Raw genomic sequence first — 18,001 nt, 5'->3', positions numbered from 1 at the left:
TGAAGGAGCCAAATTGAGTACTGAATCCTAATTATAATCCTCCTTTTATTAAAAATCTTTATTTTCTCACTCACTTTGGTTCATGTTCATTGGCTTGATATCCAGACTATTAGGGTTGTCATAGGTTGGCCATGTGTGGAATTTCTTTCACAAGATTTAAGAAATTAGAGAAACTAAACAGAGAAATGCAAAACTAAAAGTACTTTCAGAAAAGAATGTTCTTGATTCATGGGACATATCCTGATTTAAAACAACTACTTTCTCAAGAGGACGCTTGGAATGAAAATAAAAATCTAGAGAAGTACTGCATGGTAGTGCAGGAGAGAGGTTCAATAGAAGAGAGAAGAAGTGGATTTTATCAAACTTTGAAATGCCAGTGGGTATTTCTGCAGTTGATGCCTATTCAGGATAAAGAATTAAATTATTTTATTTATTAAAAATTTTTTATATGAGATGCTTCAGTCATTTGTTAAGAAGCTAAATTAAAGTCAATTGAATCAATATTTTTGAGCACCTGCTATGTGCCAAGGAATGCTAGGAACACAATCCCTAAATCTAGGGGACTAGAATCCTTTTCTCTTTCTCCACATATTTTCTTCTGTATTGGCCTCATTGTTTTCAAGTAGGATCCAATATGCCTGTCTTAGGTCTTTAAGTCCAGAGGAGGAAATATGACAATTGATCATGTCTACATCTGACATTTTTCTGGGCTCCAAAATCACTGCAGATGGTGATTGCAGCCATGAAATTAACAGACACTTACTCCTTGGAAGGAAAGTTATGACCAACCTAGACAGCATATTAAAAAGCAGAGACATTACTTTGCCAACAAAGGTCCGTCTAGTCAAGGCTACGGTTTTTCCAGTGGTCATGTATGGATGTGAGAGTTGGACTGTGAAGAAAGCTGAGCGCCGAAGAATTGATGCTTTTGAACTGTGGTGTTGGAGAAGACTCTTGAGAGTCCCTTGGACTGCAAGGAGATCCAGCCAGTCCATTCTAAAGGAGATCAGTCCTGAGTGTTCATTGGAAGGTCCGATGTTTTGAAGCTGAAACTCCAATACTTTGGCCATCTGATGTGAAGAGCTGACTCATTGGAAAAGACCCTGATGCTGGATAAGATTGAAGGTGGGAGGAGAAGGGGACGACAGAGGATTAGATGGTTGGATGGTATCACCAACTCAGTGGACATGAGTTTGGGTAAACTCCGAGAGTTGGTGATGGACAGGGAGGCCTGGCGTGCTGTGGTTCATGGGGTCACAAAGAGTCAGACATGACTGAGCGACTGAACTGAACTGAAGCAAAGCATCAGATGTCTACTCCATGGGGACACTAAAATAAATAACTCTTGATCTCATGTTGCAAATGTCCCCATTCTTGAGTCCTCAGTCTGTGACTTCCTTTCAGGGAAGAGATAAAGGATGGACAGGGAGTGAGTGCATTGGATAAGCATCAGAGTGGAACATCTAAGTCTAACCTCTCTTTTCCTACCTGTAGCCTAAGAGGCCATTTGAGGTAGGATGAAAATGAAATGTCAAAGACCAGGGAGGATTCATAATCTGAGATAAAGGCATATGCCCTCTAGGTGAGGCATGGACAGTCAGTGGGACAGAGGATATCTAGGTAGTATCATCTGCAGTTCTCATGCAAGAGCCCTTTATTGAGTATTTGCCAAGGACAGGAAGCTGATAGATACTCTACACACTCATTGGCTGATGACAATACAAACGATTGCTTAGTGTGATGACATGCATATGATAGGTACTCAATATCAGGCCATGCATGTCCATATAACTTGAATATCAGAAATGGACATAAGAAAAATGAAGATTTGGGGGAAAGTAAAAAATCATCATTTAGAGCAGCTATTCTCAAACATTAAGTCCCAGACCCCTCTACATTCTTATAAATGAGGACTACAAAGAGCTTTTCATTTGTGTGGAATATGTCTGTGGATATTTAAAAGATTACCAAATTAGAAATCAAAGCCAAGAAATGTATAAAATATAAAAATATGCATTTTATTAGCCATCAGAACAACAGCCACCTCCTATAGCAGTTTTCCTTCTGGAAAACTCTATCGTATACTTGCAAGAGAATGAGATTGAAAGTGACAAATAACATATTAGTATTATTGTGAAAATAGTTTTGATCTCATGAACCCCCTGGAAGGGTTTCATATATCCTCAGGGGTCTTTGAGTCACAGTGTGAGAAGTTCTGCTCTAGAGTTTTCATAAACATTAAGTATTTCCAGGGAGCTAAATAGAAATACTGAATATGAAATTACTTGCAAGAATTATTTGCAGCATATGTTCACATGGTTTAGACCTTGGTTTCTAATTATCAGGGGAAGAAGCAGGATTTCACTTCTGTTCGCTTCCGTTTAAACATTCTGTGAATCAAGGGGAAAAAAACACACACACATAGAAGGGTTTTGAGTTTGGTTTTGTTTGAAATCTTTCCAATAGCTAACCACTATTTTTTTCCTTTTGAAGACTTTTGGGACCCTTCAACGAATAGTTTAGTATCACTGGCCTCATTAAAATATTCAAAGTTTTTCTGGTAGAATCTTTGCTAGATTTTGTATACGATGGTCTTTCATGGGCGATTGGTTCAAATTGAGGTGATGTATTTGGGAAGAGATGTCCTGGAGGATGGCTTGGATAAGCCGGAAAGGATCAAGCAGGACATAGTCAAGGATTCCCTGAGACCACAAACATGAATGTGGACTAGAGTGGGTGAGGAGAGGAAGCTACCTCATGCCTTTTCCTGGACAGCGTGAAAAATGGTCTCTTTTTCATTGTTAACTTCAGAGGCACAAAGTCGTCCCCAATAATTCTTTTCCAGGAATAGACAGTGTGGGATCACCCTGAGCGTCTCTCCATTCATTCCCACTAGAACTAAATATGCAAGAAAGCCATTTTCCTTGCATCTGTGTTTTGCCTGTGATTTGACTTGGTGCTCCGTTATAGGTAGCGAAAATAAACAGGATCCCTGCCTTCATGCTACTTAGAGCCTAGGAGGAGAGACAGGCAAAACACAGGTTCACAAATAAGCAGTGTGACTTCAGACAGGCACTAGAGCAATAAACAAAATAAATTAAGCAGTGAAGCGGGATAATGGATGGACAGGCCCTTTAGATTAGGTGGTCAAGGGAGGTCTCTCAGTGGTGGTGATACTTGCCTTGAGAATCTGAATGAAGAAAAAGCTGACGGTGGACAGCTTGAAGGCCAGTTAAGAGGCCCCAGTGGGCGGGGGAGTTGTGTTCCAGGAAGAGAAAGGATCAAGTGGGTGTGATGATAGCAAACAAGTGGGCAAGATCCAAATGATGTCAGACCTGTAAGCCACGATGAGGTGTTTGCATCTGGCCCTGAGTGGGAGGGGAAGCCTTAAAGGAGAGCTTTATGCCATAGAGTGACATGCTCTGATTTATGTAAGAGATTTCTGGTTGCTATGTGGAAAATGAATTCTTAGATGTCATGTTTCAAAAGCAACTTGAAAAAAGTATGATTAATCCCCTGTTGCTGGCAAAGCATCAAGAACATGGATGACATTATATTTGCTGACAATGAAAAGCAGTTTCCATCCTGAGCTGATAAATTTATTGAACAAACTGTGTTTAGTTAACTAAGATGAACAGCGTTTCCTTATGCCTTAAACGTTTTTTTTGTTGTTGTTTTTCTTTTTTTTTTTTTCCCAAAAAAAGAATTTGTGTATTTGTGGTAATATTAACAACCTGAAGAACTGGAAATTTACAACTTCACGGCCACTTGACAGGGCAATAGCTTTTCAGTGGCTTAAAGGAGATTGCATTATGTTCTATATGTATGAATGATTCCTGCTTATTTTATTATAATCTGGCAGATATATTGAATTTCCTTCCCAGCAAGGATTCTGTTAGTTTCCCTATCCTGAACATTCAACGAGGTCGTTATTATGTGAAGAATGAAGTGACAGCAGGCAGAAGAAAATGACCAAATAACTGCTGATAAGGGTGACTTTTTGACAGAGCAGTATAGTAATAGAACGCATTGTATTTCTAGGTCTTGGAATTCTTCTTTTTGAAAGCATTTGGATTTTTAAAAAATCAACTTTAGTAATTAGACTTCTGCCTTGAATTTTGAGCATTGGAAACTGTTTGCAATTCACCTAGTAGTAGCAACTGCAATTGCCAGTTACATGCAAGCATTACAATAAAGCTTCCCTGGTGGCTCAGACAGTAAAGCGTCTGCCTACAATGCAGGAGAACCTAGGTTTAGTCCCTGGGTGGGAAAGAAGGAAATAGCAACCCACTCCAGTATTCTTGCCTGGAAAATTCCGTGGACGGAGAAACCGGGTAGGCTACAATCCTTGGGGTTGCAAAAGAGTCGGACACGACTGAGCGACTTCACTTTCTTTCTTTCTATTACAATAAATGTAATATATTATCTCATAATGTGAGTGTGTCTCATCCAGTCAGTTGAAGATGTGATGAACAAAAACTGAGATTTCTTGTACAAAAAAAAGGGGTGGTTGGCGGAGAAATTCTGCCTTCAGACTGCATCATAGAAATTCTGCTTTTCCAGGCTTTGGACTCAAGTTCGTGACATCACCTCTTACCTAGATCTCCAGGCTGCTGGCTTGCCCTGTGCATTTCAGACTTGCCAGCCACCACACTCACATGAGCTAATTCCTTAAAATAGATTCCTTAAATTCCTTATAATATGTATCCTATTAGTACTGTTTCCCTGGAGAACCCTAACTAATAAACTCCTTTCCCCAGCAGTTCTGCTTCTAGAAATTTATCCAAAGAACATACAGATATCCAAAGATACATGTTCAAGGCATTGTTTCAGTGTTTAAAGATGAGAAATAAAATTTCCACCACTGGAGGACCATTAAGAAAATTATTATGCGATGTGCACTAATATAGAACATTCTAAACAATATGATAATTCATATATCCTCTAGGTATATTGGGCTTCCCTGGTGGCTCAGACGGTAAAGAATCTGCCTGCAATGTGGGAGACCTGGGTTCCGTCTCTGGGTTGGGAAAATTCAACCCAGGGATCTTTAGGTATATTATTAGACTTAAGAATATGGCTGCTGCTGCTGCTGCTGCTAAGTCGCTTCAGTCGTGTCCGACTCTGTGCGACCCAATGGACGGCAGCCCATCAGGCTACCCCGTCCCTCGGATTCTCCAGGCAAGAACACTGGAGTGGGTTGCCATTTCCTTCTCCAATGCATGAAAGTGAAAAGTGAAAGTGAAGTCGCTCAGTTGTATCCGACTCTTCGCAACCCCATGGACTGCAGCCTACCAGGCTCCTCCGCCCATGGGATTTTCCAGGCAAGAGTACTGGAGTGGGGTGCCATTGCCTTCTCCAAGAATATGGCAGATCTTCCTAAAAAAATAAGGTATTTGCTGGTCATCTTATTAGGTAATAAACAGCAGTTTAAAGACCCTGTTTGATTTCTGTCTTTTAAGTTGTTAATACTAATTGAAATTATGAGAAACCTTATATTTTCCTTCTCTAATCATTTCTGTATTGATTGAACTTTTATACATAGCATATTTTGACTGTTAATAAATCAAATCAGTTTGACCTAAACTCTAAACAAAAGGTCAGCTCAGACAGATTTCTGCAGTCCTCTCCCACGTGACCTGTATGTGTTCCAAATATAAAAATCTTTTAGTTGAAGCCTTTAAATTGTTTATTTGTGAAACATTTCTGTACTAACTAGATAAAATGGACGGCGAGAGGCAGTTGCCTGGACATTCAAGTGTAAAGAAAAAAACAAACAAAACTCTGAGACTTGTTTGTTTCATAATTCACTTGAGTATAGCACCATAGTTCAGGGAAGGCAAACAAGAAGGGAAAAAAAAAAATTTCCCTGAAATATACAGATAACGACCTCATTATCTATTTTAATTTGACAATGTAGAGGCAGTCTGAGTTCCCTATGACTCAAACTCTATTTGAAGAAACTAAAATTAATAAGTCATAGCTTATGAGAATGGCAGTGCCTCTTTGCAAGTCATTATATGGTTTCAGAGGGTTTTTCTTCTTTCAGTGCTACTCCAGGCCATGCCCTGGCTTCCACAGATCCATTTCTTTTTAATCACCTTGGAGTCTACCTTTTTACCTTTTTACTTTGAAATGTTTATCTATACAAATGCAAACTTGTGGAGGGGGGATGAAATTTGAAAAGATCCTACTAGCACAGTGCACTTTCAGTAAATTTGATAAATATCTTTCTGGCCCATGGAACTGACATGCGCATACTAGGGAGGAGAGCCAGTCATTTTCCAGCCTTATCATCATATGAACAAGCACAGCAAATTGCATAGAAAAGAGTATTCTTTGCAATAACCTTAATTGCATTTTCCATGTCTAGCTCAGTTCTCTCTGCCCAATATTCTCCTTAAGAAAAAAAGTATCTTCCCTAATGGTAAGATAAAGAACAGAAAAAAGTAATAGAAAGTGCCTCCCATGGAAACCAATAAGCTTTAGTTCATTTAATGCAGAATCACATCAAGGAGATAAGCCCTTGTGTTTAAGAGCCGGAATATATACAGAGTTTTTTCTTTCCCTTAGTTTTGTTTTCTTTTAGGAAACATTTTCTTTTAGGAAAATATTTTTAGTGAATGCCTGATGTGCTTTGGTTGCAAGTCTTGGAGATGAAGCTGATTTTGATTCAAACTTAGGGCAAAAACATCTGCAAAAGTGATTCTGGCTGCCTAAGCACTGCCTTTTACCTGAAAATAAGGAAGCTGGAAATCAGCTCTCATGTGTAGCAGACAGGAGTATAGGTACCACCTCTGAGTCCACTGACCTTCCTGGTAACAGAGAGCATCATTAAAATCCCTGAGGTGCTCCTCAAAGGATATTTGTAACCTGGATTGTTTTCATTTTGCCTAGTAATGACCCCTTTTGTCCACAGAGGCATTTCAGGTAAACGGATCCTTTTCAGCTTCCGATCAGTGAGTCCTATGTCTCAGACAGAGTTTCTCCAGGTTCCTTTGCAGGATAAGGACTTCAAACTTGTGTCCAGCTTTAGCAACCAGAGAGCAGATGTTGGAGCCTTCTCTCACCTCTCAACTGCAATTGGCATGTTTCCCAAGACTCTTCTCAGTCCTCACACTGTCCCCATTTTCTGCCTTTTCCACCCTAAATAGATCCTATACCTAAGGCTCCATGAAGTCAGACACTCAGATTTTGACCACAGCAAAAAAATACGCTTTAAGAGGTGCTGGTGGCATAAAGGAAATCCTTGCTATAATCAATGTGTGAGTCTTGAGAAACAGTTTGAAACCACCCATGAGCCCAGGAAATGTGGAACAAAATATCACAGATCCCAGACACTCCGACATTCAACCCATGACCACTCTCCTGCTAAGAAACAACCTAAGGTGGAGATTAATAGAGAGAGGGAAAGTGAAAAGTGAAAATCACTCATTTGTATCCAACTCTTTTCAACCCTGTGGACTGTAACCAGCCAGGCTCCTCTGTCCATGGAATTCTCCAGGTAAGAATACTGGAGTGGGTAGCCATTTCCTCCTTCAGGGGATCTTCCCGACCCAGAGATCCAGCCCAGGTCTCCTGCACTGCAGGCAGATTCTCTACCATCTGAGCCATGACTGACTGCAAGAAGTTTCTCAGAAAGGGCAGCCTTGTAGTGGGAAGTCAGTAAATAGGTGAGTGATAAAAACAATGAATAGTATTAAATACTATATTTTTTTCATGTGGGAGGTTAAGAGTAAAAGCTTTGGGGTCATATACACTCTGTTTTGGGCTTACCAGGTGGTGCCAGTGGTAAAGAAGCCACCTGCCAATACAGGAGATGTAAGAGATGCAGGTTTGATCCCTGGGTCGGGAAGATTCCCTGGAGGATGGCAGTATGGGTCCCAATATTCTTGCTGGAGAACCCCATGGACAGAGAAGCCTGGTGGGCTAAAGTCCATGGGGTTGCAGAGAGTTGAACTTTACTGAAGCAATGCAGCACACACACAGACTTTGTTTGAAGGCCTTTGCTTCAATAAGTTGAATTACCGCTGTGCTCCTCACTTTCCTCTCCACTAAAAAGAAGGGAAATAGTACCCACTTTATCTAGTTTAAGGGTATGAGATAATACATGAAAGTCTTTGGCTTGGTGCCTAGCCTAGTATGTACTCAAAAAAGTTGTCAGTTGGTGATCAGCACCCAGCAGTAGCAGAGGTGGGCTCACCATCACTGTCCTAAGTAGCATCACCAAATGCATGTTTCAGGTTCAGTAAGAAAACCAGGGGAAATGGCAGTCAGAGGGGACTTGTCCCTTTCAACCTTCTGTATAATCTTCACTCCCATTCCTCACAACTCATTGCCATCCCGTCTTAGCTTTTCTCTAATGACTGGTGCATGGGGCTCAATAAATCCCTTGTGAATGAATAAAGGACTTGAGTATGGCAGACTTTTGCCTCTTCTCTTTGCCATCTGTGTGATCTTTGGTGATTCTTTCAAGTTGTCTGACCTCCAGCTTTCTCATCTGTAAACGAAGAAGGTTGCTGGGAAGAGAAAATGAGATGTGTTTAAAAGTATATGTAAACTCACAGGATCTTGTAGTCATTTATGTTGCAAATCATACAGGCTGAGCAAGTAGAGGTGTCTGCAAATGCACACGCAGATGCACTCATTATACACTCACATACACACATATGACTAGCAAAGGAAAAGACAATCTAAAAACCAGACCAATGCCAGTATTTCCTGGTGGGAAGAGAGAAAGAAGTAGAGCAAGAGGATTTGAGTCTTTATCAACTGGTGCAAAGATTGAAACAGGGGCTACAGAAAATTATCTTGTGAGGAGAAGCATGTTCAGCATCACGATTTGCCAGTTGCCTTCTGATCTCAGCTTGGCCACTTTAATCCTGGCTGTCAGAAATTCTGTGGCAGCAACTTTCTCCCCAATACCTTAATGCTTCCTGCATTTACTCCTAGGTGGGGTCGCCACCCTTGGGATGTGTCATTACTGTCTTGCACTGAACCACTCCCAGGTATAATGTTAGGAGCTTAAGTCCTATTTTGTTCCGCACCCGGTGAAACATACTGTCCACAATTTCAAAAGTCTTATGACCAGATGCCCTTACTGGCACAGTGCTATCTGAAGATGAATCTGTGCTGTCCTTTACTCTCCTTCTGTGAAGAACCACAGATGCTATGATGATCACACTTTCAGTACCTGAGGCGGTCAGGTTCATTGCCCTCTGCTTACTTATAAAGCAAATGTTAGGATAACCCAGGACAAAATTTGGAAACTTGGATGCTTTTAATGACTTCCTATTGGTTGGCCTAAAGGGATTCAACTCCATCATTGCTGGGTACCTTGAACGATGCCTAATTCAAGTGCTTCGAGGTGGAAGCAGAATGAATGTTGGTTTAGAATCTTAATCAGTGAAAACTATCCATCTACCATTAGATTAGATGGCATGGGAAAGCTGGCTCAGCCATTTTTATACAAATATTTGGCTGCAAATCTAAGGATGCTGTAATTTTTGAAGCAGAGAGGCAAGAAAGTGTCATACTTACTAGTATAGCTCCTCCTAATCTGCTTGCATCCAAGACTCACCTCTGCCCTTCACTACCTATTTGACCTCCAATAAGCTCACTGGCAGTGGCCACAGGACTGGAAAAGGTCAGTTTTCATTCCAATCCCAAAGAAAGGCAATGCCAAAGAATGCTCAAACTACCACACAATTGCACTCATCTCACATGCTAGTAAAGTAATGCTCAAAATTCTCCAAGCCAGGCTTCAGCAATACGTGAACTTCCAGATGTTCAAGCTGGTTTTAGAAAAGGCAGAGGAACCAGAGACCAAATTGCCAACATCTGCTGGATCATCGAAAAAGCAAGAGAGTTCCAGAAAAACATCTATTTCTGCTTTCTTGACTATGCCAAAGCCTTTGACTGTGTGGATCACAATAAACTGTGGAAAATTCTGAAAGAGATGGGAATACCAGACCACCTGATCTGCCTCTTGAGAAATCTGTATGCAGGTCAGGAAGCAACAGTTAGAACTAGACATGGAACAACATATTGGTTCCAAATAGGAAAAGGAGTATGTCAAGGCTGTATGTTGTCACCCTGCTTATTTAACTTCTATGCAGAGTCCATCATGAGAAATGCTGGGCTGGAAGAAGCACAAGCTGGAATCAAGATTGCAGGGAGAAATATCAATAACCTCAGATATGCAGATGACACCACCCTTATGGCAGAAAGTGAAGAGGAACTAAAAAGCCTCTTGATGAAGGTGAAAGAGGAGAGTGAAAAAGTTGGCTTAAAGCTCAACATTCAGAAAACGAAGATCATGGCATCTGGTCCCATCAATTCATGGAAAATAGATGGGGAAACAGTGGGAACAGTGTCAGACTTTATATTTTTGAGCTCCAAAATCACATGCAGTGGTGCATGCAGCCAAAAAATTAAAAGACACTTACTCCTTGGAAGGAAAATTATGACCAACCTAGATAGCATATTCAAAAGCAGAGACATTACTTTGCCAACAAAGGTCCATCTAGTCAAGGCTATGGTTTTTCCTATGGTCATGTATGGATGTGAGAGTTGGACTATGAAGAAGGCCGAGTGCCGAAGAATTGATGCTTTTGAACTGTGGTGTTGGGGAAGACTCTTGAGAGTCCCTTGGACTGCAAAGAGATCCAACCAGTCCATTCTGAAGGAGATCAGCCCTGGGTGTTCTTTGGAAGGAATGATGCTAAAGCTGAAACTCCAGTACTTTGGCCACCTCATGCGAAGAGTTGACTCACTGGAAAAGACTCTGATGCTGGGAGGGATTGGGGGCAGGAGGAGAAGGGGACGACAGAGGATGAGATGGCTGGATGGCATCACTGACTCAATGGATGTGAGTCTGAGTGAACTCCAGGAGTTGGTGATGGACAGGGAGGCCTGGCGTGCTGTGACTCATAGGATCTCAAAGAGTCGGACACAACTGAGCAACTGAACTGAACTGAATTGAACTGAAGCTCACTACCTACCTCAAGCCTATTTCCTCATCTGTGTAATGGGGGCAGATATTACCTACTTGAAAAGGCTGTTATGATCTTTAAGTGAGACACGAGCAGTAAAGAAGCTAATACAATGCCTGGAGGTTGAAAAATGGTGGTGGTGGTTGACAAAAATATTTTTATTAATAAAGTAACACCAGCTTGCTTAATACTTTTTCAGACCCTACAAATAGAACTAAAAACTGTGGGTGCCCAGCAGTTCCTTTAGTTTAATTGAAGCAGGAGTGAAATGTTTAAAAGGCTCTGTTTAAGTGTTGGTAAATTTTTAAAAAGAAAAAGGAAAAATCTCTTCTCACATGGAGGTTTTTTGTGGATAGGCACAATGTAGTAAAACCCAATGAAATTGAAGTACCTCTTGATTGAGTCAGGCTAGCTGAGAAGGGCATAATACATTTGAAATCAACAAATTGGATTTGGCCCTTTTGCAGTCTCAGCGATTGCTTCCTGACTAGTCCCTCACAAGAACAAAAGTAGGCCCATCAGCTTCCAGATTCCATCGACTAACACTATCTGTACAGAAGAGGTTTCCCCTTGTATAGGTTCTGAATGAATAATATTTGCTTCCAAAGTTATTATAGCTGATAAACACATGGTGACTCTAAAATCTCTCTCTCCGAAATAAAGCATGCAAATTTATGCATATGTATGTAACTATTGCCTAGAAGAACCTTTCTGGTAAAATATATGTGTTTAGTAATAAATGCCATCCCATAGCATTCAAAGTGTTTAGTGACATGAATTATTATGCTCAGACCATTTTCAGCTGACATGCTCTTCCTTTACAAATGATGCCCATTCCCTTCCACGGAACAGGCACCGTAATACAGCTGCACTTCTGTTTCCCCTTGGTCCTGATTTTACCCGTGTGGCTTCAAGCTAAGTACCAAGCTATAGATAATTGGTATTAATAAGCACAGGGAATTTGTTAGTGATTTTTTTTTTGTCTTGTGCTTAAGCACCATTAACATTTACTGTAAATCAATACAATAAGTTAGCAATGAGGAAAATGTTGGTATTCAGCTGATTGCATAGAAAAAAAATTATTTTGTTCTCCCCCTCCCTGCTGCTCTCTGTGTACTCAAAAATTGCAGACCCAATCTGTCCATGTGAGCTGAGGGATCTGGTGCGTTAGAAGCGTTGCAGATCCTGACACCTGGACAGGAGGTGTGCATGTTTCTAAATAGTCACCACAGGTGATGTGGTCCTGCCTGTTGTTTTTGTTTTACATGTTGTTTATTATAAGGGAATCTTTCCAGTATTGGTCTTCAGATAAAGATTCAGTCCTGAGTATGTATCCAAAGAAAATAGTAATACAAATAGAAAAGATATATGCACCCTCATATTCACTGCATCATTATTTACAATAGCCAAGATATGGAAGCAACCTAAGTGCACATTAATAGATGAAAGGATAGAGAAGATGTGTGTGTAATGAAAAGTTAGCCAAAAAAGAAATGAAGTCTTGACATTCTCGACAACATGGATGAACCTACAGGGTGTTATGCTTAGTGAAATAAGTCAGACAGAGAAAGACAAACACTACATGATTTCCACTTATGTGTGGAATCTAAAACACAAAACATGTTCACACATAACAAAACAAAAACCGAGTTATAGATACAGAGAACAGGAGAACAATCAGATGATTGCCAGAGGGAAGGAGGGTGGGAGGAGGAGAGAACTAAATGAGGGAGATTAAGAGGCTGCAAAAAAAAATGAGTGACAGGTATGAAATGTACAGTGTGGGGAATATAGTCAATAACTATGCAATATCTTCATATGATAATATCATGACTAGACTTATCATGGCGATCATTTTGAAACGTGTAGAAATATCAAGTCACTTTGTTGTACAATGGGAACTAATACAGTGCTAAAGGTCACTAACACATCAAAAATGAACAAACAGATTCATAGAAAAAAATCAGTCAGATTTGTGGTTACTGGGGGTGAGGGAGGAATTGGATGAAGACATTCAGAAGGTGCAAATTTCCAGTTATAAAGTAAATAAATACTAGGGACATAATGTAAAATAGGATAAACATACTATATGTTATATATGAAAGTTAAGGAAATAAACTCGATAGTTGTCATCACTAGGAAAAATAAAGAAGATAAAAGACCCGAGTCTATAATCTGACCCACAGGACCCAGCACTGAGGGTCTCTGGCTACTTTTCCATCTCATCCTACAACATTCATATTCTTTCCTGCCATATTCCAGTTTCAAGCCATCATTTCATTCATTCATCATTCATCATTTCACATGTGCTATGCTCCTTGCTTTTGTGGAATCTTGGTACATGCTCTTTCATCTCTATTTTTTAACAGTTTTAATTGAAATATAATTTACATAGCATAGCCTTCATTCATGTAGAATGTACTGTCGAATGACTTGTAATGTTTAACAGCATAAGGCTCTATCACCATAGTCAATTCTAAAGTGTTTTTGTTACCCTCAAAAGAAATCCTGTACCACTTAGCCATCATCCCCAATTCTCACCAACCAGCCCTTGGTGAACACTAGCCTGCTTTTTATTGCCATAAATTTGCCTATTCTGAACATTCCCTTTACATGGAATCATGCAATCTATGGTCTTTTGCGACGGGTTTGTTTCACTCAGCATAATGTTTTCAAGAATCATCCATGCTGTAACATGTATCAGTACTTATTCCTTCTTATTGATAAATAATATTCCACCCTATAAGTATATACCACATTTTATTTATCCATTCATCAGCTGAAGATGTTTGATTGTTTCCACTTCGGGGCTATTATGAATAATGCTGATATGAACATTCTAGTACAAGTTTAGTACAGACAAATGTTACCATTTCTCTTGGATGTGTAATAGGTAGGAGTGGAATTGCTGGACCATGCCATAGCTCTAGGTTTACCACTTGAAGAACTGCAAGACTGTTTTCCAAATTATGGAATTTCCTGCTTCCTAAGGAATTTGCTATTCTAATCCTATCCTGTTATTCCAGTCTAATCTCGCTAACTCATTCCAATTTTATAATCATTTTGATTACAACCATGCTACTGGGTCTGAAGTCATATTTCATTGTGCTTTTTTCTCAACTTTTGGTCTGGACAGTTTTCTACTCACTTTTCAAGTTGCAGCTTAAACAATCACCTCTACAAGGAATCTTACCTTGACCACCTCATCCCCAAACTAGTCTTGGGGTCCTCTCAGAAAAGCCATTTTCCCCCTCTAAACTCAAAGTTCAACATGTGCAGAGACCAGCCCATATAGCTTTGTTCCCTACTTTATCCCCATAATCTAGACACTGTGTGAACTACAGAGCTTCTTGTTAAAAACGAGTTGAATGAATGATCCATTACATAACAGTGAGAAAAAAAGGGGAGGGGGCTCATTATCTGAAAATCACCTCTATCAGAATAATTGGCATGGTTACCTTTTAAATTTATTTCATTTTTCAGCATTCCCATAGACTCAACTACTGAGAAATATTTTAGTATGTCTGGCAAGGGAAAGAAAAAGTCTCTACAGTATAACCATGATGAATGCTTCTATTTCCCTGAGTTTTACTGCAGCTGTACACTTTTCTGGTTTATAAGAAACAGGAGGAGGCTCAGTATAAATAAGCAAAATCAAGTGGACAATGTAAACAGTTTTTTATTTTTTAAAGTCAAACAGTAAATGAAGAAGAATAGATTTCTGAGACATAATGGGGACTGGCGTTTCCTGTTTTGGTTGTCAACTAGGCTACTTCTAACAGTTTCAGTTCAGTAGCTCTGGGACAGACCCCAGAATAAACATTTTTAGCAGGACTTATAGTTGTGCTAGTTGTCCATGGGCTCCACTTTTTAAAAAATTCATCCTAGTTAATATTTTCAGTAATCAACAGAAGCAAATTAACATAACAGTTTAAAATTTTCTGGCCCTATTTACTAGCCTTATGGTTTAGCACAAATCATTTAATCTTTTTAAAGCCTGTATGTTCTTGTATAAAGGGGGAATGGACAATTAAGTGCCTACCTCATAAGGCTTTTTGTGAGCATCAAATGAAATAATACATATAAAACGTAGTATCTGGCACATAAATTCTTGGGTATGTTAGTTGTATTGGTATTATTCTTTTATTATTTTGTATTATCCAGGAGAATGTACACAATAAATCTGTTTAAAGGAATTAGCTTTTGCTTAGTAAGAGAAATACTCCTTAAGCTTAAGTTGGGAATTTATCAGGTTCATCAATGGTTTTATTATCATGTTACTTTTATAGGTAATTTTTCCAGATGGTCCTTTACTGATATTGCTAACGCTTGTTCATTTCTATTTCCAAGTTCTTTCCAATACTTAAGAAATGATTTAGGCATTTCTGAAGAAACCTAATTTTGGCTCCTATACTACCACCCTCCAAAATCTTATTTTTCTCTACTAAGTAATAGAGAAAGGGGAGGAGAAGAGAGCAACAGAAGATGAGATGGTTGAATGGCATCACCAACTCAGTGGACATGGGTTAGAGCAAACTCTGGGAGATAGTGAAAGATGGGGAAGCTTGGCATGCTGCAGTCCATGGAGTTGCAAAACGTCGGACATGACTTAGCGACTGAACAACAAGTCACTCTGACCCTGAATGCTATCCTGATATATCTTATTCTCTAAAATAGAAATTCTCAAAGTTCAGTCAAACTAGGGTCTATCAATCATCTTACAGAATCAAGAATGTTCGTTTGCTGAGTATCTAATTAGTGTCAGGGATTTGTGATTTACAGAGAAGAAAATCAAGATCCCAAATCCAAGGGAGACAGAAAAAACAAAAACAAACAAGAAAATACATCACCAAGGCAATGTAGCTGGTATTGAGTGCTATGAATGACATTGAACAGGTTGATGTCATAGAAATGTCTAAGGGAAAGGAGCTATTTTAGATTGTCAGGAAAAGACTCCCCCAGGAGATGACATTTTGAGTTGTCACTTGAGTGCTGCAAAGGAACCAGCCATGGGCAATGTCAGGGAAGAGTGAGGAAAAGAGAAGAGCCAGTGAAAAGACCCTAAAGCAGGACCTGCTGGGTCATGTTTAGGAGTTAGGGTATGAGTCCAAGGATGGTGAGAAAGCACTGGAGAATTTCAGGGAGAAGATGTCGTATTCTAAAACGTCGTCGATTTCAGGTTCGCTTTCCCCTTCCCTTCTTGTCTTTCATGTAACAAGCTACTGTGAAGCCCGGTGGGATGATGTTTAACTGTAGTATCACTGCCACAGTCCCAACTGCAACCTCTGTAAGTTCTCGTGTCACAGAGGCATGCCATGTAAGGTCCCAAATCAAATCTCACTTTAAGGTTTCTTGATATGAACCATTTTTAAAGCCTTTATTGCATTTGTTAAAATATCACTTCTGTTTTATGTTTTAGTTTTTTTGGCCCCAAAGCATGTGGGATCTTAACTCCCCAACCAGGGATCAACCCCCTGCACTGGAAGGTGAAGTCTTAACCACTGGACCACCAGGAGAGTCCTCAGATCTCACTTACTGGCATTCTCGCTTTCTCTCCTTGGCGTGTTAATGATTCCCCTCTCTGGTTTCTCTGATACTGTAGGTTACACCAGGTGACCTTTGAGGTGCCCACCTGCGAGGGGAAGGAGCGACAGAAGGTGTCCCTGATTGGTGACTCCTCGTCCTCGGCAGAGTTCTTTGTCACCGTCGCCGTCTTCGCCTTCCTCTACTCCTTGGCCGCCACTGTCGTTTACATTTTCTTCCAGAACAAGTATCGAGAGAACAACCGGGGTCCACTCATCGTAAGTGGTTTGCTTTATGAAATAATTTTTTCTGTCGTTTCTAATTTCTTTCTTCCAATGCTTAAAGGGCTTACCCGAGTCCTCAGGGCAGGTGTTTGAAAAGCAATCATATTCTTTTTCATCCAGATCCCTTAGATCTAAAATGAAAAAATGATGCCTGTCATTCTTTTGTGCCCCTGTACTGGAGAAGTATCATTAGACTTGCTAGAAACTCTTCTGAAATAGATGGTTGGAAATCTCATGAGGTCATGGAAATAGTAGTGAGGCTTGCTGCAGATTTATTGGTAATTCCAGTATTATGGAGTTAATCGACCATTTTTTTCTCACTGGTTGTTTAGACAGTGTGACTTGTACTAACTTGAAATGTGTTCTTCCTCTAGGATATGATAGACTGGTCATAGAGTGGTTTAGTTTGAAGATGTAGCTCTCTGTCTCTGAATTTCAATCTCTCTCTCTCTCTCATCTTATCTCTTTCCACCACCAACCCTGGTGACTCAGATGGTAAAGAATCTGCCTGCCATGCAGGAAACACCCTGGTTTGATTCCTGGGTCAGAAAGATCGCCTGGGGGAGAGCATGGTAATGCAGTCCAGTATTCTTGCCTGAAGAATCCCATAGACAGAGGAGCCTGGCAGACTACAGTCCGTGGGCTCGCAAAGAGTTCAACATGACTGAACCGACTTAGCATGCATATACCACCAACCACCGCTACTTCCTGTTTCCTTACACAGTAGTTCAAGGACTCATCTGGGTGAAGCCAAGCTAGCGGGTGAGAGACTATAGACACCTAGGGGGATGCAGCAACTCCTGGAGGGGTACATGGTGTAGATAACTTTAAAGAAATGTATTTCTCAGGCTTCACATGTACATTTGCCTAAAATTTATCTTACTGAGAATGCCCTGGTTCTGAAAATATCTTTCTTAATCACCTACTCCCCTTTTATAAAAGAAAATATCCTTTTTTTCAGTTCAGTTCAGTCACTCAGTAGTGTCCAACTCTTTATGATCCCATGGACTGCAGCACTCTAGGCCTCCCTGTCCATCACCAACTCTCAGAGTTTACTCAAACTCAGGCCCATTGAGTCAGTGATGCCATCCAACCATCTCATCCTCTGTCATCCCCTTTTCCTCCCACCTTCAATCTTTCCCAGCATCACGGTCTTTTCAAATGAGTCAGCTCTTCGCATCAGGTGGCCAAAGTATTGGG

General features: G+C 40.2%; 1 protein-coding gene across 1 annotated transcript in view; it reads left to right on the top strand.

Annotated features, from left to right (window-relative positions):
- Positions 1–18,001, top strand: part of SYNPR (synaptoporin) — a 300,859-nt gene that overhangs the window by 228,074 nt on the left and 54,784 nt on the right. The window contains exon 4 of the mRNA XM_055558656.1: positions 16,597–16,795. Coding sequence (XP_055414631.1) covers positions 16,597–16,795 — 199 coding nt within the window. The remainder of the gene's footprint in view (positions 1–16,596; positions 16,796–18,001) is intronic.

This window comes from Bubalus kerabau, chromosome 20, assembly GCF_029407905.1.
Source record: "Bubalus kerabau isolate K-KA32 ecotype Philippines breed swamp buffalo chromosome 20, PCC_UOA_SB_1v2, whole genome shotgun sequence".
NCBI classification, from domain to species: Eukaryota; Metazoa; Chordata; class Mammalia; order Artiodactyla; family Bovidae; genus Bubalus; species Bubalus kerabau.
This window is presented reverse-complemented; position numbering and strand designations above follow the sequence as displayed.